The sequence below is a fragment of the Crinia signifera genome, chromosome 6 (assembly GCF_055691185.1).
Source record: "Crinia signifera chromosome 6, ASM5569118v1, whole genome shotgun sequence".
Classification (NCBI taxonomy): Eukaryota; Metazoa; Chordata; class Amphibia; order Anura; family Myobatrachidae; genus Crinia; species Crinia signifera.
In genome coordinates this window covers 226938300-226963355 of record NC_139222.1, presented here as the reverse complement: position 1 = coordinate 226963355, position 25056 = coordinate 226938300, and the positions used below count along the sequence as shown (strand labels likewise).

The 25056-nt window shown below is 44.2% G+C and overlaps 1 protein-coding gene across 1 annotated transcript in view; it reads right to left on the bottom strand.

Annotated features, from left to right (window-relative positions):
• Nucleotides 1-25056, bottom strand: part of LOC146009715 (transient receptor potential cation channel subfamily M member 2-like) — a 178130-nt gene that overhangs the window by 5483 nt on the left and 147591 nt on the right. The window contains exons 18-22 of the mRNA XM_083150173.1: nucleotides 23241-23376; nucleotides 18638-18809; nucleotides 18336-18516; nucleotides 9202-9384; nucleotides 9017-9118 (exon numbers count right to left, since the gene is read on the bottom strand). Coding sequence (XP_083006299.1) covers nucleotides 9017-9118; nucleotides 9202-9384; nucleotides 18336-18516; nucleotides 18638-18809; nucleotides 23241-23376 — 774 coding nt within the window. The remainder of the gene's footprint in view (nucleotides 1-9016; nucleotides 9119-9201; nucleotides 9385-18335; nucleotides 18517-18637; nucleotides 18810-23240; nucleotides 23377-25056) is intronic.

Genomic DNA, 25056 nt, shown 5'->3' with positions numbered 1-25056 from the left:
AATGCAGAACTCTTAGTAAATAAACCCCTATGTGCTTCATCCATAAAGTGTGGAATGGTATACTTATAGAATCACTAAATATACCACCTTGATGTCAATTGAGGCATGAAATTGATGATTTTTTAGAACGTATAAGCAGATGCAAAAAAATGAAGTTAAAGCAATGTATCTTGTTAGACAAAAGGAGACTAAGAAGGTAATTGTTTATTGCATTAGGGGAGTCAGTTTGCCTTTGTAATTTGGATGCAAGAGGACTACTGCTGATCACTATTAAGGTGGTTGATGATGGCCATGTTGGTGGTGGAGAGTGCATCCAGGCTGCTAGTATCTGATGCTGAACTGATGATTTAGATAGTTAGCTCCTCTACTAACTTTGCCACAGATGCCTTGACAAATGTTGTCAGGATTTGGGAACAATATTTCCATACGGATGAGGTGTCTTGTTAGCTAATTTTTCCGGCCATAAAGTAGCTGCCATTGTTTGCTGACTTACTTCAACACAAACATCTTCCCCCTGATTTTTATAAATGTATTCTTTTCTGACACATTCATTATTAAAATCCTAATTAGAGTCATATACACAATTATCCCCCTCATACTGTTGCATGTTTACAATTTTCAAAATTGCACAGTCACAATTAGGGAGTGAACCCCATGCCATGGCTGTTGTTCTGTTGTACCTCCCAAAAGATTACTGGCAAGGCTAGGTCTTCACCTGTAATAGCCACGTCTGAAAGGGCAAATTAACTCTGCCCCAACACCGGTGCCACCAGGTCTTACTTGGGACAAAGTGCCAGAGATCCTGATGAAAAAGACAAGAGGAGAAACTAGCTAAAGTACCTACCTAACAGGATAAGAAAAATAATGGCATGTATGCAATAAACAAGATAGAGAGGGAACTAATAGCGCAAATAATCTAATCGCAAACCATAGGCGACCTAGTCGCACACATAACAAAATGACACCACGTGAAAGCACAATATAACACCACAAGAAAAGTAGAGAATAATGCAGTTTAGGTATAGCCACCCTAAAGGTTTAAGAACAAGGAATAGTGCAATACTGCAGCGCAGTCTGGATAATCCAGAGATATATGAACAAGGGTGGAGAGCCCTATGCAATAGAGCAAAACTGTCCAGCAATAAAGGATACTCAAATACTGAAACAAAATGGAAACCAAGTCTACAGCACAAAACTAATTCAGACCAGGACAGTCAAATGGACTGTCTAGAAAGAAGGAACCAGAAAAGCCATGACCAGAAGCTATCACCGGCGGGGTTGTGCTGGCCTGACTCCATAATAAAATGGCTAATCGGCCATAAAGCGAGGGAGCAGCCAGCCCAGCCCAGCGGCATTTGATTACCCTTGACTACAGCTGGGAACGCTCATCCAGTGCCACCCGTAGCCTGGCAAGTCCTGCAGTGGAAGAAGCATTGCGTCCGCCGGTGTCCCCCACTGCCGCGGAAGGAGTACTCTGGATGTGCCATTACCCGGCATTCCTGGTTGCCGAGCAATGGGCCCAGGAGATGCTGCTGCAGGGAGATGGATGCGTCAGAAGCCGCCACACAATGGGGACCCGGCCAGACCTCCTTCGGTGAGTAACACTCAACTGCTATGTCTAAACCTTCATCATCATCATTACTTTTTCTACTACTAATCCTCACATTTCCAGAAGGTTCAGAATTGGTGGAAGGAGGTTTCTCTTGGATGGCAGTGTCAGAATTAGAAATGTTAGTCTCACACATACCACTTATACTTACTTCAGAATCTGTGGATTTTGTGAAGACACAATTAGATTTTCAGCCTAAAGTTGGCAATACACCTGAACGATATTAGGTCAGAATTAACGATTTTGCACACGATTACAATCAATCGTGTGCACATCGTGAGGTATATCGTTACAATGCACACTCCTACAGATTCGAGAGGTCGCTCCACTGATCATACGTACTGCACATATGATCAGTCATTTTTGTTTGTGGTCATAAGTAGATTGTATGTTCTTTTAAAGCACATCCGATTGTTCATTTGACCTGCATATGACCATGTTGTTTGCAGGTCGTTCTGATGCATGGCCTCCTTTAGTTCTTTTTGTGAACAGATTTGCCTGTTCTGTTGGTGACACATCTAGGCTAAAGAGCGAAAAGTTGGTACATGAGTGGTACATGACTGTGTTGGGTTCTAGCTTTAACAATACACATTCTAGTATATAAAAAAAGCTGTTGCAGAACCAAAGCTCACAAGTAAATGCCATGGTTTGATCCTTTCCTTGCCAAATAAATATGGGATTAGTACTATGACAGACAGCACCAGTACTGGGATGCTCCTTTTCAACTATAGACTGATTCATGATTGATTTACACCAGGACATGAGTAAAGCTACTCTACATGAACCTCTACCTGCCATCACACCAAGTGACTGTACAATGAGATAAAGACAAATAAGAGACTTACCTTTTACTGTGCAGTTTCAATAAAAAAAATTGAAAAAAAAAAAAAAAAAAACGTCTTTTTTGACAAAGCCAAACACACAATATCTTTTGACATATCTAATTTGAATTAAAATGACTTGAGGACTTTTTATTAATCATTTTTATTGTAACAGCATGAATACAGAAAATTATGTCCAAATGACAACCAAGTACAACCAAGGTCCAGAATATAGTAGGACACATTAAAAAAATGTATTCAACATCGGTAAAAATAAACACATACAGTAATACCAATAAAAAAGGCAAAGGAAAACAAAATGAGAGAGAAAAATAACTGAAAAAGATGAAGAAGTAAGGAAAGAAGGCCAATCATTGGAAGATAAAGGGTAGAGAAAGTGGTCCTGAGATACAATTCATAAAATATATTTTGGCTCTATGCAAAGCACAGTCACAAACCAAGAATGTGTTGGAAAATAGTAATAGATCTTAAGTTATATATTAAAGACATCTCTAAACATAGCTCTAACCTAGATCACTCATGAGAACCTGTAGGAGCTGGAAGTAACTACAGTATATGACCCATAGTTTAAGGAAATCATTGAACCCATTGTCACCCAGATACTGCACTTTTTTTGTCAGCTAAGCTTGCAATCACAATACTGTCTCTGCCTCTACTGCACAAGATAGATACCTTTCAAGTGTGTACACAGTGAGTGAAGCTCAGACTCTCAAACACAAGTAGGATGAGTCTGTTCAGACTGCTATAGTATCTATAGCAGTGATTTTCAACCTTTTTACCTTGCGGCACACTAAATAAAATTTTAAAATTGCCAAGGCACACCATGAGATCCCCACAGGGCAAAACACATTCTCCCCCACAGGAAAAAAACAAACCTATTGCCCCCCATATAAAAAACAATCACACTGGTCCCCACAGGTAACACAAATAAAATCCATTGGCCCTATTAATGAAAAGAAGAGACCAGTAAATAACACTTGAACTGGTGGTGGCTGTAAACTAGTTTGGGCATCTTTAGATCTGGGGGCACACTTGAGAACAACTCAAGGCACTAGTGTGCCACGGCATAGTGGTTGAAAAACACTGATTTATAGTGTCTGTCCATTTATCTGCTTCTGACATGTAGTTTATAAAAATTATGCTTTTTGGTGTAATAAAGACCCTCATCCACTAGTGTGATTTGGCCACTTTTTATCCGATTCTGAGTTTCTGGAATGAAGGATCAGATGAAAAGTGACAATATCACATGCATTTTCATCTGTCTCCTATCCAAGGTGCGTTCCCGAATCTGAGTTGCAGATCGTCAAGGCTCCCATTAATATGTAACTCCTTACGCAGCCAAGAATAGGGTCACATACTATACATTGAATACAAAAGGACCATATATGATTTATCATATGCAGTTGAGCCACCCGGGAGCTGCCAGATGAGTTGACAATGTAACTCATGCTAGTGGATGCGGCCTTAAGACATAGCACTGAGCAAACTACTGTAGATTTTTGATCAGCTAACCTTGAAATCCCAGTGCTGTCTTTGCCCTCATACAGAATATATACTGTAGATACAGTATATACCACTGTTAAATACATTTGTAAGTGCAGCCCACTTTCAAGTAAATGTATGCAGGAGGAGGCTGTATTACACATTGCTTACTGTAGTGTCTGACCCTCACAGACACACAGGGTAAGCATGCTTTCTTTTCCATGCTTTCTTTTCCACCCACTCCAACCACCCACAACTCTCTCCAAAGACCACTAGTGCAGCACAGATACTGCTAGGGTGGCCAATCTCGGGATTTGGTCGCAATATTGCCGGGATTTCAATATCCCGGTATGCGCAATCTAATGCCAGGCAACGTCTGAGCACTCGCTCAAACGCTGCCCGGTTAATCCCGACCCAGCAGTGTGAAGTTATGCTAAAGGTCATGCTGCACAGGCCGCACCCCCACACCACCTGCCCTGCTTGCTCTTCTGCCACTGGCCCAGCCTCTCAGTGCGGCACCCCCGCACCACCCACCCCGCTCACAGGCTTCTCTGTCTGGCGTGCTCCACAGCCACACTGCCCAATGCACCAAGTACTGTATGTAAGTACTGTAAATGTCAGCATTTTTCAATCCCAGATCCCTGGATTGAAAAAATGACGCAGGATTGGCATCCCTACAACCCTTACAATGTGCACTCCTATACTATATGGCACCTGTAATCACACAGCACACAAGAGCCAACATTTGGAGAAAAATTAAGGAGAAATCAGGCCATGACTCGGTTAAACTTTGAAACTCCAAAATTCACTTATTTCAGAATTCTCCAAATCGCTCATTCCTTACTTATGTACACCACCTTGACTCAGCTTAGCTCATGCATGCCCATGATTATTAAATGAGGGTTGATCAGTGAATAAGATAACAGGAGCTGTGTTTGATTCTAATTTCCTGCCAGACCAGAGCAAGTAGACCATTGTTTCCTCTGAAAGCCATTAGACTGCGCCTCATGCTCTCATATCAGCCACACTGTCCCAAAAACATGTGTAAGATGGCAGGGCTGGTGGGGATGGCAAAAACATGGGATCAAATTTCATCCGGTCAAGGGCACATCAGCAGCTGAAATTCAGCGCTAACTTGTCATGGTGTATGCTGTAACGTCTTGTTGCGGAAACAGGTTTGGGATTGGTGCGCTGCCTGAAAGTGGCAGGACAGATGAACAGTGATCTGGCTGGCCAGAAATGTCCCACTCCCCATGACTTTATACCCATTTCTTTATTTCCATGTATTTTAGCACTAATATTTTTACATTTGCTTATTATGTCTTGTCCTTGTTCTATGGCTATATTACCAGTAATGATAATGTATATCCGTTTCTTTAGTAAGACTGGAGAAGAGTTGTACATAACCACCACCCACCCTGAGGAGTATAATGCGAAATAAAAAAAATATAGACTGTAAGATGGCTGAACACATATTTCTTGTAGCTGCTTTAATAGTTGAATGTGTTAAACACTGAACCATTTTTCCATCCACTCCTTCATCGCTGGCATGAGGCCATGCAGCGGGTGGTCTCCGCCCCTTTTCTCAATGTTTAACAGATACAGCATCGTGGACACACTAAATGACGGACAGAAATTCAGAAATTAGCAATTGCAAAAGACAAACAAAGTAACAGAATGAGTAGATACAATAATACACTACTGCAGGGGTTCTCAAACTTGGTCCTCAGGACCCTACAGAGTTCATGTTTTTCAGGTAACCCAGCAGGTGCACAGGTGCATTAATTACTCATTGACACATTTTAAAAGATCCACAAGTAGAGCTAATTATTTCACTTGTGATTCTGTGAGAAGTACAAAACATGCACCGTGTGGGTTCCTGAGGACCGAATTAGAGAAACTGTGCACTACCGTGTTTCTAGGCAACCCTCAGCACTAGTGTCACAAGCTGGCAGGCCCAGGGCTCTATTAGGCCTGGAGCCGGCCCTGCTGAGCAAAGTAGAAGAACTTTTGTATTTATGAAGAGGTAAACAAGTGTGTAAACTCACACACACGTAACAATAAAACAGATTATATTCATTATTAAAATGGGTACTTGTGTAATATCTGGGCGTCCGATTTTTTCATCGCATCGCATGCAATATAGTGGCATACAATTCATGCGATGCAATTTTTCATTGTAAAAACCCAATTTTTAATTGTATAGTCACCCATGGGTGATTTCATACCCCCACTATCCAACTACGCATGGAGTTGATATTATATAGTGTGGCAAGCGCAGCGAGCCACCGAGCCCGAAGCAAGGCGAGCGGACGCAGAATACATGTAAAGTAATCAGCGTCCGCTCGCCACGCTTCGGGCTCGGTGGCTCGCTGCGCTTGCCACACTATATAAAATCAACTCCATGCGTAGTTGGATAGTGGGGGTATGAAATCACCCATGGGTGACTATACGATTAAAAATCGGGTCTTTACAATGAAAAATCGCATTGCATGCCTTAAGTAGTGGCATGCAATGATAAAATCGGGCACCCAGATAATACACAAGTACCTTAAAATGTTGTATAGTGATAGCATGATACTGTAATATTTATGTGTATGTATGTATGTATGTATGTATGTGTATATATATATATATATATATATATATATATATTTATATATATTTTATATGTGTGTGTGTGTATATGGGAAGATTAATGAGTCATGTATTAGACAATGTTAGTTGGTAATGTATGTTGTTTAATAAAGTTAATGACACTACAACACTGAAGGAGCCCATGTGACTAGGGGAGTGATTGGAAAATCAATTAAAACTAAAAAAAAAAACAGTTGAGGACCTAGAGGACTCACTGCCAATTTTTTTCTAATCACGGCACCCTACCTAGAGTATCAGATATTTGCACCCCTAGGCCAAAGGTTTCTTATTGAGAAATTCAGAAAAAAATATAAAGTTATTGTAAAAGTAAATTGTGTTTATATGTTATTTGTAGGTTTATTTATCTGGTGAGGGACAGGTTTCACTTCTGTTTGTCCACAATTTTCTCGATGGAAGCCACAAGTACTGGTTCTGCTTATTGCATTGACCATAAATAATTTGAAAAGAACCTGGAACACCAACTCGTCTTATGCCTCATAGCAAAGAAAAAAACAAAAACTGACCACAGTCCCTGGCATTTATGCATGCACGCAAAGTTAGGAGAGAGGGGAATAGCCGCATCTGATGCCCCCCTCTCTCATGGACCCAATCCATGCACAGAGAGCTGCTGGACCCGCAGCGAGTCCAACGGCTCTCTCTGTGCGCCAATTGGGAGGTGAAGTGTCCCCACTGGTGTAAAACATCTGGCATTTGCCAGAAGTGCCAGATGGCCAGTCTGGCCCTGCCATAGGGCATTGTAATCCATTTCCTGCTGCTCCATATAGCCTACCCATCAGTCCAACAGGCATCTATCCAATACCCTACAGGCTGACATCAGGGTGTGAGGTCTGGGTATTAGATGGACGAGGAGAGCATTTGGCAATATCACCTATATTTGTCACACTGCTATAGGGTCATGCCTGGTCTGCATGCAGGAGAGGAGTACAGTCTGGGGATGAAGTGAATGGTCTATGTGCAGGAGAGGAGTACATGCTGGGGATATATTTAATGGTCTATATAGGGGGATCTGGTGGTTACTGGCGCTGTGTGAGAAGCGCTCACTAGGCTTGCCAGGGACAGAGCTGCAGCTCCCGGGGACAGTACGGTGACTATGCTGGCTGACGGGGACACTACGCTGGCTACGCAGGGCTGCCGCGGGGACACTACGCTGACTACGCTAGACAGCCTGTGGGCTACGCTGACAACGTAGCTTAGCCTATGCTGAAAACGTGGCGTAGCCTGCCGCCATGAAACTACACAAGTACTGTGACTACTATCCAAGGAAATTCTGAAAAGTATTACTCACATTCTGCTGACACTACGGTAAAATAATGAGATTGTTGGCTCAACATTCTTTGTGGTAGTAAAGTATACCTTTGTTAATCACCTCAAAAAATCCCTAATGTTGATTGAACCTAGTGGTTTTAATACTATTCCAAAAACATGCGTTTTTGCCGTTACGTAAAACGTAAGGCAAGTAAAGTCATTTGGTTTGGATTTTTGGATCTGGGAGAAAAAGTTTCCTTTGGGATCCAAATTTTATGTTGGATTTCTTAATCAATACCCATGATACATCAGGGTGTGAAAACAAGTGAAAAACCCCATGTCGACCTTTTGACTGGTGACATTCCATGTTGACCTAATGCTTGTGTCAACCCAATGACCCTGTTGACCCAACCCCATGTCAACATTCAGGCATTTTGACCTTCATACATGTCGACCTTGTGGTTTCCACCTAATGCTTGTTGACCCAGTGATTGTATACCGAAAGGTGCTGCATGTGATTGTACGGCTCGCCTACCGGTAAAAACGGCACTGGATGCATTTATCATCCCCAGAGAGCTGTATACTAGTGTCAGTATAAGAACACATTTCCTTCTTACCTTTGCAACATATTGGGGGAGATTCTCTAAGCTAAAAATGCGGTAAAAACCCTGTTACCGGGGTTTTTACTGCATTTTGGGATGCTGTATTTTGGGACGCGGGGTTACCGTGGCGGGGGGCATCGCCAGAAAAATCTGGCGATGCCCCATAGAAGCCAATGGGCTTCTATCGCAACCCTCCGCCGCCCTGCGCCGACCCCCCGCCGCCCCGCATCACCCCCTCCCCCCTCACCTGTGTCCGAACAGCACAGCGCAGTGCTGCCCGGACCTGTGACCTCCTCCCTGCACTGATCCTCTTCCGGGTGCAGGGAGGAGGAGAGCCCGGCACAGCAGCAGCAGCGCCGGGTGTGGGAGGGAGGGGAGAGCCGCCGGGACCTGCTGGGACCCGGCGACTCTCACCGCAAAGGACAGCTCTTAACGCAAGAGCTGTCCTTTGCCTTAATTATCGCATATGTTACAGCATATGCGATAATTAAATATGCGATGGGCGGCGAAGGGGGGGCGGAGATTCTTAGAGAATCTCCCCCATAATCATTAGGAATCCTAAACATCAGGTATTTTACCTTTTGGCTGTTTCCTGCAGATATTCTTGGCTTTTCTGTTGCTGCAAGTATGTGTCCTTCATGTGAGATTCCCAGGACAGCAGATCTGTCTCCTCCTCCTTACTTAGTGTGAGCCCTGTAAGGACAATCTGATTATTGCAGAGTTTACACCTATGCTTGATCCCATGCTAATGGCACTGTTATACTCACTTAATTTTTGGTAGCCCTTTAAATGATTGCATTTGACATAATCCAGGAAATTGTACAAATGGGAAAACAGGCTGAATGGTGGTGGAAGAACCTGGCGTCCATTGTATTCTTTCAGCAGGCTAAACTTATAGAACTTCCAGATCTGGTTTGATGTATTCTGAACAGTTTGAAATGTGTTACTGGGACAGGAAGAAAGGAAAAATTACAAACATTGAAATTCCAGTATGTTCTTCTCAATATAAAATCTGCACAATGATCTGTGTCTAGAGTAAAGGTGCATGCCCACGGTGTTATTTTGTCTATGGCTGAGTTTGACTATGCGCTCTTCCTTTAATTCCCCAGAACCACCCGTTTTTACAAGATTTCTGTGCGATTTTGACTATATTAGAATACTAGATTGTATACAATATAGTCCAAATTGACCTGCCTGCGCAGTCTATTTTTTGGCATCGCAAGCTGTATAAACACGTGCGATATGTACTAACTTTTCTTCTGATTTTGACTATATAGTCAAAATTGAAAGTACCTACAGTATCGCACGTGTGACTGCACCTTATATTAAGATCTGAGGGCATTGCGTCATTATTCTTTCCTTACAGACAATATCCTTGTAATGGGTAATCTAACCATATAATAACCTTATAAAAGATACTGTAGCAAGTCCTTAACAATTTTGTACAGTGGGCTCCCATCATGTCCTTACTGTATATCCTTATCCATTGTTATGACCTAACGACTTTAAACACATTTAAAGTTCCGTACAGTATATACAGAATCTCAGAAATATTTTAGGTTTTACAAACTTTAATCGCTACTGTATTTACGGTTTTGTGAAGATAAGATAGTAGTAAAAGGACAATTCAGAGATGCACACATATGAATCTTGTAATTTTTTGTACTGCAAAAGCGTCCAAGCTTCTGACAACTATTGGTTATGTGGTGTTACTGTGTACAGTACACATCCATTTGGTGCTGAGTGCATGGAAACTTCAGTAACATACTGTATAGAGGGCCAGTGATAAAGTGGAGAGTGATAAACAACCAGCCAATCAGCTCCTACCTGTCATTTTTCAAATCCAATATGTAACATGACAGGTAGGAGCTGATTGGCTGATTGTTTATCACTCTTGATGCATCTGGCTGAGACTGTGTGTTTTCAGTTGATGGGTGAATAGTCAATAAGTCGACCACTGTTGGTCACATGAAAAATGGACAACACAGAAAAAGGTCAACAAGTTTTTCCATGATTTTTTTTTAAAAACCAACTTGTTCTTACTTCACGATCCAAGTGGGCATATAAGGAGAATATAATAGGGTACCAAGTGCAATGAGGCACCGTGCCCAAAGCATGGCGAGCGCAGCAAGCCATGCCATGGAACGCGGTACACTAATACAGTGACCATGTTGACAGATGTCAACATAGAAACCTAAATTTGCAAACAATTTTGTAGATATGTTCACTGTGTCGAAAATATCCATGTTGATCTTTTGCTTGTGTTGAGTTTTTGTCTATGTCGACCTAGACTATGTCAAACTTTTTCATGTGTCAGATGCTTGGTTGCATAGGGAGAGGTATCAGCAGGGGTTAAAGTGGGCCGGAACGGGGCGGAACTGAGTTCCGGCAGTTGTAATTGAAGCCGGAACTCAATTCTGCCTTCTTCCACCCACCGTGCATGGCCACAATTATATTTACATTTCCTGCAGCAGGCTGGCTCATATTAGAGCTCAGCCCCCGGAACACACCTAGCATCCCCCTGCCTCCGCAGTAGCACACTGTGTACGGCTACCCTACCAGCCGCCATCCGTACACAGTGTAGCAGTAGCACCTCTGCCTGCTTTCTCCATGTGACTGGGCAAAGCTTGTGGACTGGCTCCTGATTGGCTGCCAGACCCCCAGCCAATCAGAGCTCACGGGACGGCAGCCAATCAGGAGCCAGCCCGCAGTGTAGCAGTAGCACCTCTGCCTGCTTTCTCCATGTGACTGGGCAGCCGTCAGTCAATCAGAGCTTGTGGACTGGCTCCTGATTGGCTGCCAGACCCCCAGCCAATCAGAGCTCACGGGACGGCAGCCAATCAGGAGCCAGCCCGCAAGGGATGATTGGGCGGCTGATGGCAAGGGGAAGAAGAGACGGGTTAAGCGCTCCCCTCTGAAGGGAAGCAGCAGTGGAGGACGAGGAGCCAGTCAGCACTCGAGGATGACATGTACTCTTCACTCCCCGACAGCAGCAGCAACAACAACGGTGAGCTGTGCTGCTGCTGGGATATTATTTTACATATTGTTGGCATATGTGTTTATTGCACTATAGGGGCATACCAGGCTGGCACTGTGGGGGAATATCTGGCACTATGGGGGCATATCTGTGTCTGGCACTATGGGGGCATATCTGTGTCTGGCACTGTGGGGGCATATCTGTGTCTGGCACTGTGGGGGCATATCTGTGTCTGGCACTGTGGGGGCATATATGTGTCTAGCACTGTGGGGGCATATCTGGCACTGTGGAGGCATATCTGACACTGTGGAGGTATATCTGGCACTATGGGTGCAGATCTGTGTCTGGCACTGTGGCGGCATAACTGGCACTGTGGAGGCATATATGTTTCTGGCACTCTGGGGGCATATATGTGTCTGGCACTCTGGGGGCATATACGTGCTTGCACTATAGGGGCATATACGTGCTTGCACTATAGGGGCATATCTGGCACTTTGGGGGTATGACTGGCACTGTGGGGGCATGCCTGGCACTGCGGGGGCATATCTGGCACTGTGGGGGCATATCTGGCACTGTGAGGGTATTACTGGCACTGTGGGGGCATACCTAGCACTGTGGGGACATATGTATCTGGCACTGTGGGGGCATATGTGTAATGGGCATCATGTTGTGCAGCATAATGGGCATCAAGGTGTGGGTAGTAATGTGTAATGGGCATTACGGTGTGGGGAGTATTGTGTAATTGCCATCATAGTGTGGGGTGTAATGGGCATCACGGTGTGCGGCATAATGTGTAATGGGCATCACGGTGTGCGGCATATTGTGTAATTAGCATCACGGTATGGGGTGTAATGTGTAATTGGCATCACGGTGTGCGGCATAATGTGCAATTGGCATTACAGATAGATAGTATATAATGATTTCAGTAGCCTGTCATTGTTTGGGCTTGATTTGTGAGGCATACTAGGTCACTGTGTAGGCCTTTATGTTTTATGCCCACCACTGAATACCCTTGGTACCATGTAAGGGTGGCATTAGGGGCGTGGCTTATTCCAGGTGGGAGGTGCTATGAGTGTGGCCCGCAAGGGCGGGTGGAGAGGGGTGAGTTCCACCATCTCCCTTGGACCACTTTAAGCACTGCACGGTATCAGCAGTAGAAAGAAATAAGTAATAATGCCACTGTATAGGTCATTGGTACGACCTCATCTTGAGTACTGTGTTCAGTTCTGGAGGCCATATCTCCAGAAGGATACAAATACATTAGAGACTGTACAAAGAAGGGCAACTAAAATGGTGCATGGCCTACATCACAAACCATACCAGGAAAGACTAAAAGATCTTAATATGTATACTTTAGCGCAGAGAAGGGAAAGGGGGGACATGATCGAAACTTTCAAATATATCAAGGGTTTTAACAAGGTAAAGGTAGGAGACATTCTTCACAGGAAGAGGAGCAACAGAACATGAGGACATGCACTGAAACTAGAGGGAGGAAGATTCAGGGGAAATTTGAGGAATAATTACTTCACAGAAAGAGTAGTAGATAAGAGGAATAGTCTCCCATCAGAGGTGGTAGAGGCAAATACAGTAGTACAATTTAAACATGCTTGGGATAGGCATATTGATATTCTTACATAAAAATAAGGATCAAATATGGTTTGAGGTAACATGTTTAAAAAAGGGGCAGACTAGATGGGCCAAGTGGTTCTTATCTGCCATCAAATTCTATGTGTCTATGACCTATTCCATGTGGATCAATAGTGGACAACTTGTTGATTATCACCTTAGACACTGTCGACCTAATAATCCACACCCATTCTTCCACACCCATTCTGTCATGGAATAGTATGCAGAAGTGTGGGTTATATCTATTTGCCAAGTACAGGGCTACTGCACATGGGCACTGATAGTGATGCATATTTTCCTGCCCTCCTGGAACAGTCCGGAAGCTCCTGAAAATAGGGTGGCACTCACGGCCACATGGAAGAGGGGGCAAGCCTTCTAGTGTCAGCAGCAACTTGCCACCCAGCCACTCACTTACCAAGTGAAAGGAAGAGTATGGGTGATTGATGATGTGATTTATACTGAATTGTTTTATCACTATGCAATTCTGGTCAACTGTGCATTGTATAGCAGGGTGAGTAGCCACAATGGTTTCATCACATCCACCATGTCTCTTGCACCAAGGAAGTGCAGTCAGGGGAGGCAGTGCTTCCCCTGTATTTTGTTTAAAATAATACAAAGAATATTAATACAAAGAATACTTATGACACATATTTTCATTATTTTAGTAATTTGCGCCATTTAAATTAGTTTTGGAGGCACCGATAAGTTTGCCTCCCAAACAAGCATAAAGGGGCGGGACAAAACTGTGGGCTAAAAAAGCCCATTAAAAAAATGGCAAAAGAGGCACTAGAAGTGTTTAATTGACAGGGGCTGCTCCGATTGGACAGCAGATCCAGCTGCTTTCCAATCACAGCAACTCCTGTTAATTAAGTTTCTAGAAGTTCCTCTTTTATCCCACTCTCCCCTTCTACTGCATCAGTGGTTGGGGTTGGGGGGGGGTCGTTGTCGACGGCTGTGGGGTGTCTGTGGTGGATGGGGGTGCTGTAGCAGCATGGTGGAGCCCTGAAGCAGCAAGAGCAGGTAGTCCAAGGCGAGGGATTGGCAGCCGGGGGGAGAACCTCCCCGTGCCCCACGGTGGCCAGGGGAGGGGGGTGGTCGGCGGTGGCCGGGGAAGGGGGGGGGGTGGTGGCTGTGACAGTGCCTGTCTGTACACAACCACCACCGTACGTCACTGCCATGTACAGCCTAATATGTCATGTCACACCTCCACCCTGCCCCCTATTTTGCATCACACTGTCCTGCACCACAGCTTGCTGTATCAACCTGACAGCCCCCCTTCCGGAGGCAACAAGTACAGTGCTGGCAAATCCATGACTGGTTTGTGCTACTCTGAATTAGTGATGAGCGGGTTCGGATTGGGGGAATCTGGACACCCCGCTCTCCGAGTCTGTTCAGGAATTCAGGCCCAGGCTCGGAGCGCAGGTCCCTGGAGCTCATGAGATCCCGCCATCAGATCTCGTGAGATCCGGACCCTTTAAAGGGGCGGGCGGCCGGGCACCATCTTCAAGCTAGTCTAAAGTCCATTGGTACTGTTGCATAAGTCTGGTAATACTGCTGTTAAAGTCCATTGGTACTGTTGCATAAATCTAGTGGCACTGACATTAAAGTCCATTGATACTGCTGTTAAGTCCAGTGGTACTGCCTTAAGTCCAGTGGTACAGCTGTATAAGTCCAGTGACAGTACAGTGTACACTGTAAAAATGAAAGATTTATTTTATTCTGTCTAATTTTTTCAGGCTTTGCTGTGTGTGTGTGGTTTAGAGGTACACTCTTCTGTGCCACCTGCATATAATAATTTTTAAATAACCCCTAAAGAAGAGTGTTATTAATCCATCAAATTTTTACAGGCTTTGCTGTGTGTATGTGGTTTAGGGGTACACTCTCCTGTGCCGCATATTCTTTTAACTCCAGAAAGATAATGGAGAACAAAGATTTGGAGGATAAAATAGTGAAAGAACAAGAACCACTTCCTCCTAGTGCTTTAGTTGCTGCCACTAGTCATGACATAGAACATGAAATGCCATCAATGTCGTAAAAGTTTAGTAAGTTGAAGATAAAAAATAAATGTAAATCGTTGGAGGAGAAATGTAAGGTTGCCAATATGCCATTTACGACACGGAGTGGCAAGGTAGGAGGTTGCTTCCCCGAAATGTGGAGAAGATGATGTTCATCAAAATGAATGATCAATTCTTCAACAAAGACCAGCAATTGCCTCCAGAGACTACAGAAGGACCTGTGATTGTGGATTCCAGTGGGGACGAATTAATAATGTGTGAGCAGGAGGATGTAGGTACTGAAGGGGGTGAGGAATCGGAGGATGAGAATGACTACGACATCTTGCCTCTGTAGAGGCAGGGAGAGATGATTTGCTTCTATTTTTGTGGGGGCCCAAACAAACCAATCATTTCAGCCACAGTCGTGTGGCAGACTCTGCCACTGAAAGGATTGGTTTGTTAAATATAGTTGCATGTCCTATTTAGGCAAAATAAGTGTAGGTGGGAGGGCCCAAGGACAATTCCATCTTGCGCCTATTTTCTTTGCATTATGTGCTCTTTGGAGCATTTTTTGGACGTTTTTAAAACTTCCATCCTGTCTGCTGCTGCAGTGCCACCCACTTAAGGTGTCATTAAGAATAGTCATCCAGCTACCTCTGTGCAACTTTTTGGCCTAAAAACAACATTTTTGGGTGTGAAGTATTCAGGATAGACTTGAAATGAGTGGAAATTTATGTTATTGAGGTTAATACAAAAACAAATTGTGCGATTTTAGCAATTTTTATGTTTTATTTTTATGTTTAAAAAAAAAAAAAAACAGATCCAAAACACGAAACACAACGAAACACGAAACCCCGAAGGGTGGTGTTTCGGAAAAAAATACAGATCCAAAACATTGGCGGAGATACAGATCCAAAACACATTTCACTGGCTCAAACTGATTACAGGCTATGAAGCACTAATTTATCACCTGGTAATTCCCAACTACTATATCTGCAGCTCAGTAATAAGCTGTGTTCCCTAAGTAGTAAAAATAATAGTGATAAAACTGGGACTCACAAAATTAGTAAGTGAATTCTTAGTCAGGCTAAGAACAGAAGTAAAACTATGGAAGTATTGAGAAAATGGTACATCGCATCGCAGACCATAAGGCATGCGATGGTATGCGATGCGATGCAACGAGATGTCCCCCAATGTCATACAATGTAAAAATTGTATAGCATTGTATATGGCATACAATGCCCTACAATTTTAAATTTTATAAGCACCCTAATGGGGGCTTACAATGTTAAATGCACCCCCATGCCACCCCCACTATGAACATGAACCCGAAGCGTGGCGAGCGCAGCGAGCCCGTGAGGGGCGGCGGTACGTGGTACACATGTAAAGTATTACGCGTCCCCTTGCGGGGCTCGCTGCGCTCGCCACGCTTCGGGCTCGGTGGCTCGCTGCGCTCGCCACACTATATAAAATCAACTCCACGCCGACGTGGATAGTGGGGGTATGAAAAGGTCGGAGGACGCGTACCGCCGCCCCTCGCGGGGTTCACGTTCATACTGGGGTGGCGTGGGCATGCATTTAACATTGTAAGCCCCCATTAGGATGCTTATACAATTAAACATCGTATAGGGGGCTTATACAATTTTAAATCGCATCGCAGTGCATCGGGTGTATGGCATGCATGCGATGCGATTGTATGGTGTGCGACCAAATATCGTGGGCGCCGTGCTAGTACATAAGTACCGAGAAAATATATAAACAAAAAAAATCTACTTATAATGCATTCCAATGCTATTCAGTGTTTTGTTGAGGGTCCAAGCCAGTGTTTTTCAACCTTTTCCAACAAAAACACATTGCACCCCCCCCCCCCCACACACACACAGGAAAAAAACAAACCTATTGGCACCCATATGAAAAAACAATCACACTTGTCTCCACTGGTTACAAAAAAAATATTGGCCCTAACATGAAACCAAGAGACCAATGAAAAACAGTTGAATTTGAGAACAGCTCAAGGCACAATAGTGTGCCACAGCACAGTGCTTGAAAAATTCTGGTCTAAACACGAATATAAAAACTAACTATTAATGATCCCTTATGACATACAAAAGACCCAAAAAGATCTAGCAACTTTGACAATACATTATTGGACGGTGTGGGGAATAATGTGTAATGGGCATTATGGCATGTGGTATAATATGTAATGGGTGTGTGACATGTGTAATAGACATTACAGTGTACATTTTTGTCCCTGTATCCACCTTGGAAGCAGTGGCGTAACAACAGGTCCGCAGAGGAGCTCCATCTGTGGTGGCCCCAGGAAGTTGTTGTACCGGGGCCCAGGATTTCTCCAGGATTTCTCTTGTGCATTACCTGCAGTGCACATGGTTTTGCCCATTTGAGAAGGAATTTGCCTCTAAGAGTGAACCAGAATAAGGCCCTTAGATTTGGTTAAGTTATTTTGTGTCTGTGCAGGGTAAATTCTGACTGTTTATTTTTACACTGCAATTTAGAATTCAGATTGCAGACACCATACCCAAATCTCACTCTCAGTGCACATGTTACCTTTGCCCCACCTGCAGTGCAGCATAGTTTGGTCTGAATTAGGCCCAATTTCTCCTCACTCTCCAAATGGCTGTGAATTATGAAACTTGGGTGCAGCTTCTTCCACTAAGACAAGATTCCTTTTGATATAATGTAAAGTTTCAATGCCTCTCAAAACATGGAAACAGCTCATGCAAAGATTGATAGCAGTTTTTGTACTATGAGACTGAATCAATTAAGACTCTTGATTTTCTTCCAATCTAGGCATATTTTCAGTAAGGGCCTCATCTCTATAAAGCTTTAAGATCCTTTTTGTGCAGTACAATGCATAAGTTCAGCAAGTGCTACTGATTACTGTAGTGTACTATCAGTGTTGGACTGAGGTATGAAGGGCCCCCCGGGAGAATGCAGTGGTAGGGGGCCGATTGTAAAGTTGTGGTCAGTCTCCAAAGAGAATATGGCCTGCCACTACAGAGGCAATCATTTACACTGCAAAACCAGTTTGATTTGCTGCCGGCCCGCAAGCTCTTATTGGCTGCAGCCCAGTCACACAGTGAGCGAGGGGAAGGAGAGACGCACAATTGTTGATACATCTGCCCCACAGTGTAGATAATCACTATTGTTGCTGCCCCCAAGTGTGCAGTGGTTTCTATTCTATTTGTTTGATTAATGCTGATTCCACAATGTCCATTGGGAGTAAAAGACACAATCTATATGAGATTCACAACAGATAAAACACAGAAGAATTATTCTTACTTGAACATTGAAATCAACAGATTGAGCAGAAGAACGTTGATGAGAAGTATGTGAACACATGTTAAGATTATGATCAGCCATTCTGGAAACAGAGTGTTGCCGGAGCCATCATTGTAAACACATTTAGGCAGTTCAGAATCAATGCCCGTTTGGGAACACTCAGAATGGTTAAAGTTTGAACCTGTGGAAAAATAAAATTGTATTATTGTCCTATATATCTTGTGTGCCGTATGTACAGCTGGACAGACTATCATCAATGCAATCATATCACAGCCATAAACAGATAGTACCAGCTGACTTACTGTCCACGTCCGATGGAATCTGCGCAAAAAGTGTTAGGTATGAAATATAGAAAACATTCCAAAAAATCCAGTTTGGCCTTCTTTCGTTAACATATAGAATTGCCTGCCTTGCAACCCCGTAGGCTAAAATAATAATAGCCAAAAGTAAGAGGAAGAAGAAAATGTCCTTTATCTAGATAAAGCAAATCAATAAAACAAACACTGATTAATTACAGTACATGGAACATACATAAGTTCTGACTAACTTCAAAGCTACAGTCAAACTCTGGGGCTGATTCAAATTGGGCCCCATATCTGATAGTGGGGGTGTTCTCATGCGCATGTGCAAACCCCCAGAGCGAACACCTTTGGCGAGTTTTTCACTCACCGGGGCATTCGCAAATTGAGAGACAATGGACGTGCCCATGGAATCGCTGAGCGGAATCCTACGAATGCTGGCGTATACTGCTTGGGGTGGGTGCATGACGTCACATGACATAAGCAGAACCGGCCCGGACCCCCCTCCCCTCCCCACCCCCGCAAATTTGTTGGGAAGTACACTACCGTTCAAAAGTTTGGGGTCACCCGGACAATTTCGTGTTTTACATGTATACTGCCCTTTATTTATCAAATGAGTTGCAAAAGGGTAGGCAAGTAATTTTTAATGGAGTCCAGATATTTCTTATTTTGGTCAAGGACCACAAAATCAAAAATCTGTAATGTAATTAATAACAAGTTTTTTATATTGGTGGTAAATCCTATACTACATTCCTTAACATTTAGTACTGTATAAGTTTCAGCCCCCCAAAAAAACTTTAAGCTTAAAACTTTATTAGACACCTATGAACCTGTTTTGCTGGGTAGCTTGATTTCCCCTTGAGGAAGGACAGAGCTGGCACCCACTGCTCACACCCCTCAGGAGATCCAGTGGCCGACAGCCCTCAGGCAAAAGTCTAAAGCAGCCTAGTGGTGGCACCAGCCCTGCTTGCTGGGTCCTTGGGGCTCCTCCATGCTGTGGTGCATGAAGGACTGGTATCCTCTTAATGCCTCAGCCTCCAAATCGGTCACTTCTGGGGACACCACGTCAGCCCATGTGACTAATCTAACCAATCGCCATAATATTGGCACCATGGCGGGGGAAGGAAGATGGATGCTCTAGCCCAGGGGTGGGGAACCTCAGGCCCGCGGGCCGTATGCAACCCCCGTAGCCGGTCTGAGTGGCCCTCCCACCCACCCGGCGGCTTTCCCGGGAGTCAAGTACAGGCGAATTCTCGTGAGAGGTCGGTAGTTCTCGTGAGATTCCTCTTAATCAACAGCAGCCGGAGACTGTCAGTCCTATTCAGCAGCAGCCACTGGAGCATGGGACGGCTGCAGCAGGACAATTTGGAAGAATTTTTTTTACTTATGGCCCCCGAAGGATTTTTTCCCCATACAAACGGCCCTTGGTACAAAAAAAATTTCCCCACCCCTGCTCTAGCCTCTCTGCGTCGTTAAAGCCCGACTGCCATGCTATTGCAGCTCATGCTTCTGCAGCGCCGCGGCACTAATCTACATTCTAGAGATGGTCCGCTTTTCTGTCCTTTGCGGTCTGGAGAGTTGCCTACCGTTGTAATAGAACATATAGTCAAGACATTGGCAAGGTTAGAAATAATGATTTTTATTTGAAATAATAATTTTGACCTTCAAACTTTTCTTTTGTCAAATGCTCCTTTGGCAGCAATTATAGCATTGCAAACTTTTGGCATTCTAGCTGTTAATTTGTTGAGGAAATCTGGAGAAGTTTCACCCCACGCTTCCTGAAGCACCTCCCTCAAAACCCACTTTTTTCGACTAGCCTATCCCTCCTCCTAACTTCTTTTGATCCTCCTATTCTGCCTCCGTTCCCCTCTGTTCCTACTTATCCTATTGTATTTCGTTGGTCCACCCACCTATTTTTAGTATGTTAACTCTTATGAGTAGGGTCCTCCTTCCTCAAGTACTCACCCTACCTCATTACCTCACCTGTGCTCCTGTCCTGTTCTTCCCTTCCTCTACTTCATCTTCAGTCTCCTCGACAATTTTGACACCTACTTCTGAACTGATGCTGATTTTAGTTCTACCAGCTATACCCCTATTTATACTGTATTTTTCAACACACCCTGTTTGTTACCTTATAATTTTTTTTTTTGTTTGCTATGTACGGCACTGCGGACACTTTGCGGCGCCTTATAAATAAACATACTACTACTACTACTCCCACAAGTTGGACTGGCTTGATGGGCACTTCTTGCATACCATACTGTCAAGCTGCTCCCACAACAGCTCAATGGGGTTGAGATTTGATGACTGCACAGGCCACTACATTACAGACAGTTTGGAGGTGTGCTTTGGTTCACTGTCCTGTTGGAGGAGGAAATTGTCTCAAACCAAGTGCTGTCCAGAGGGTATGGCATGACGTTGTAAAATGAAGTGATAGCCTTCCTTATTCAAAATCTGTTTTACTGTGTACAAATCTCCCACTTTATAAGCACCAAAGCAGCATCAGATCACCACATTACCTCCACCATACTTGACTGATGGCGTCAGGCACTCTTCCAGCATCTTTTCACTTGTTCTGCATCTCACAAATGTTCTTCTGTGTGATCCAAACACTCAAAACTTCAATACGTCTGTCCAGAAGGCCAGCATCCCTAGAAGGCCAGCATTCCGAAGTTGCCTCTTCATTGTTGATGTTGACACTGGTGTTTTGTGGGTAGCATTTAATTAAGGTGCCATTTGAGGACCTGTGAGGCATCATTTTCTCAAGCTAGAGACTCTAATGTACTTATCTTCTTGTACAATTGTGCACTGGGGCTTCCCACATCTTTTTCTATTCTGATTAGAGCCTGTCTGTGCTATTCTCTGAAGGGAGTAGTACACACCATTGTAGGAAATGTTTAGTTTCTTGGCAATTTCTTGCATGGAATAGCCTTCATTTCAAAGAACAAGAATGAAAGTTTCCTTGTTCTGACCATTTTGAGAGTATAATCGAACCCATAAATGTGATCTCCAGATAATCAACTGTGCTTTTCTTTAAAAAAATAAGGACATTTCTAAGTGACCCCAAACTCTTTAATGGTAGTGAAAGTATAGGCTTTCTTTTCTTTGCAAACAGAGGAGAAATCATTCGATGGTGAGTAACCATCAAATGATTTCTCTTGTGCAGATGAATGAGAGCCGATGTATAAGCCTACACATCCGCTTGCAATGTAGCGTGGGGATTTGGGCGGCAGGGTTTACCTACTTGCTAGGCAGCAAATATATATGCAGCCTAGTGAGCAGGAATCAGGCCCTGTGTGAATTTGAAAGCGCAACTGTCCAGTGTGCATAGTTGTAACTTTCCAGCGATATAACATTCCTGTTATTCACTAGATCCAGAATTTTATGGGATCTAAACATGTATTTTTTTCCAATTTTGCAAATACAAGGAGCCCGGACAAACGGGGTTATTCTGGTTGAGTCGGATGGCTCCGAATGTGGACGGACGGCCGATAGTTGGTGTTTGTGCATGTGCAGAGGCGTATCTGCGAACACCGCACACGTCCGAATACGGCGTGAATTCTGTACAGAAAACGATCAGTTGGAGCAATCCGAACAGGGGGTGGAGAGGGGCGTGAAGGGCTGTTTGGGCTCATTACCATATGCGTTCCCCCCCCCGCGTTTCATGGGCGTTCCCATGAAAATGCTGGGCGTACGTATGGTAATGCGGCCGTGACGAACGTGTGGGGGGCGGACAGCTGACATAGCCGGATGGTAGCTGCCCGCCCATATCCCTGCTTTTGCATGGAGAAATGCCCGAGTGGTCTGGAGCACTCGGTGCTGCCTGACCACTCGGTCCAGCATTCGATGGTCGGCGACCATCGAATGATGGGGGAGGTTCCCAGAGATGGAGGAGGTGTTCACATGAAAAATCCACTTGCAGTCCGTTCGGTCGGTGTCTTACTGCATTCGGACGGTGTGAGCGATCCGTACGGATGGCGGGGCGAATATACGTATCCAACCGAATCAACCAGAATAAAGCCCTAAGGCAGTGGTTCTGAAACTGTTTGCCTAGGCACCCTGGGGTGCCTCAGGACACTTGCAGGGGTGCCTTGGGTTGGTGGACCAGGATCAATTCATTTTATTTATGGTCAATGTACCAGGCAAAACCAGTCCTGGTGGCTGCCAATCATAATATATGTGGACAAACAGAAGCAAATCCTGTCCCTCACCAGATAACTGTGACATATAAACACAATGCACTTCATTTAATATTTTTTTTCTGAATTTCTCGATAAGAAGCATTTGGCCTAGGGGTGCCTTGGAAATATTTTGATGCTCTAGGGTGCCGGATTCAAAAAAGTTTGGGAACCCCTGTCCTAAGGGACAATACTACCGTATAAAGTAGGGCGGGAAGGTGAGAGGTGGTGGGGATGGTTAGGGGTTCCAGAAGGAAATAACATGGTAGACAACATTTCAAATGCAAATCATTTCAGGCCAAATAACAACATGCACTTTTTTTTCCACAGAATAGTTACATTATGCGGCGTGCATCTGTGTGGGTAATATTGTTAAATAATAAATAAACTGTAATGCCACTGTAGGTGGAAATGTTCAGACATCTCACCATCCGACGAAGCAAGATAATCTTAGGACCCAGAAATTCATTGTAGATTAAGATCTGCATAAGACGAAAGCAGAATATAATAAAGTCCAGGGACAGGATTATTTGGCCAGTGTAAACCAAATCAGTGCGCACCAATCTGGAAGAGTGATAGAAAAAACAGTACAATTTCACTTTAGAACATGATTGATAATAAATCAGAATATTCTCAGACTGCTGGAGCCAAACACAGGCACAGTGCACAATCCCTTTCTGAAATCACATGGGATATGGTCACTAGGTCAACAATAGGAAGGTTGACAAGCATTGGGGTCAACCACTGAAGTTCGCCATGCATCAAGGTCAACACACCTGAAGGTCGACATGTGGTTAGGTCGACAGGTCATTAGGGCGACATGGGCTAGGTTGACAGTCAAAAGGTCGACAGGGATTTTGTCACCTCTTTTTGAGCTGACATGTGTCGATTGGCGGTATTTCATGCCCTGCCATCCACTTGGGCATGACGGAAGAATAGAATAGTGTAGCAAGGCACCACACCCGAAGCGCAGCGGTGCACCGATAAGGTGTCCATGTCGACTGTGTCGACAGTCAAGATAAAAAACGCATGTCGTCCTTTGGACTATCGACCTAGCCCATGTTGACCTAATGCATCTGTCGACCTAATGACATGTCAACCTTACCCCATGTCGACCTTCAAGTGTGTGTTCAGATGCATGTCAACTTTCATGCATGCCCACCAGAAAAAGTGATGGCAACTCTGATGCCTAGGAGTACCTATGGATGGCACCTGGTGATTTGCTGTCATTGAGGAGTGCTGTTCCATTCGGACTGTGTATATATATACTGTATAGTAGCTGTAAATTGGCGGCACTCACATACTGTACTCTTAAATCACTGATATACACGGACCAGCACAGTATATAACGTTTCGGTTTATTAACCAACTTCAGATATGACTTAAATGATATATTCCACTGGTCCGTGTATATCAGTGATTTAAGAGTATGTGAGGGCCGCTAATTTACATCCACACACATAGTGTACACAGAGCAGCTGAGAGGGGGGGTACTAATTACTCGGGCCCGGGCTTGCTGGAGGGGCCCGCCAGGGGCCATGGTCAAACACCTCCCTTCCCCCTCCATCCCTCCCGGGCAGCAACAGAAGCACACACTTCTACAGCATGCGCTGTGCTGACAGCAGGCTCAGCATAAGCGTCTCACTGACAGCGTGAGCGCTCATGCTGAGCCTGCTGTCAGCACAGCACATTCGGTAGGTGTGTGCGCTGCTGCTGCTGAGTTTAGAGTTTTCTTTCAACCCCCCCCCTCTAAATATTTTGGGGGTGTGGCATAAGCGTGGGCGGTGGCCACACCTCCCACACTTAAGCATGCCCCCAAAATTTTACCGTGGCCCAGAGTTCCTCTCGGCTGCCCTGAGTGTACATACACATTGCCGACACGCAAATGCATATAGTATGCATACACATGGCCGACACACACAAATGCATATAATATATATATATATATATATATATATATATATATATATATACACAAATAGCCAACACACACAAACACACATAGTATACAAACCCGACACACACAAACACATAGTATACATACTGCACATACATACAGGCGACACACATAGTATACATAAACACAGCCAACACACAAAAAGAATACATACAGACAGCTGACACACACACACACACACACACACACACATTAGTATACATACAAACAGCCAAGAATACACATAGTATACATACAAAGCCTACCAAAACATGCAAATAGTATACACACAGACAGTTGTCACACAC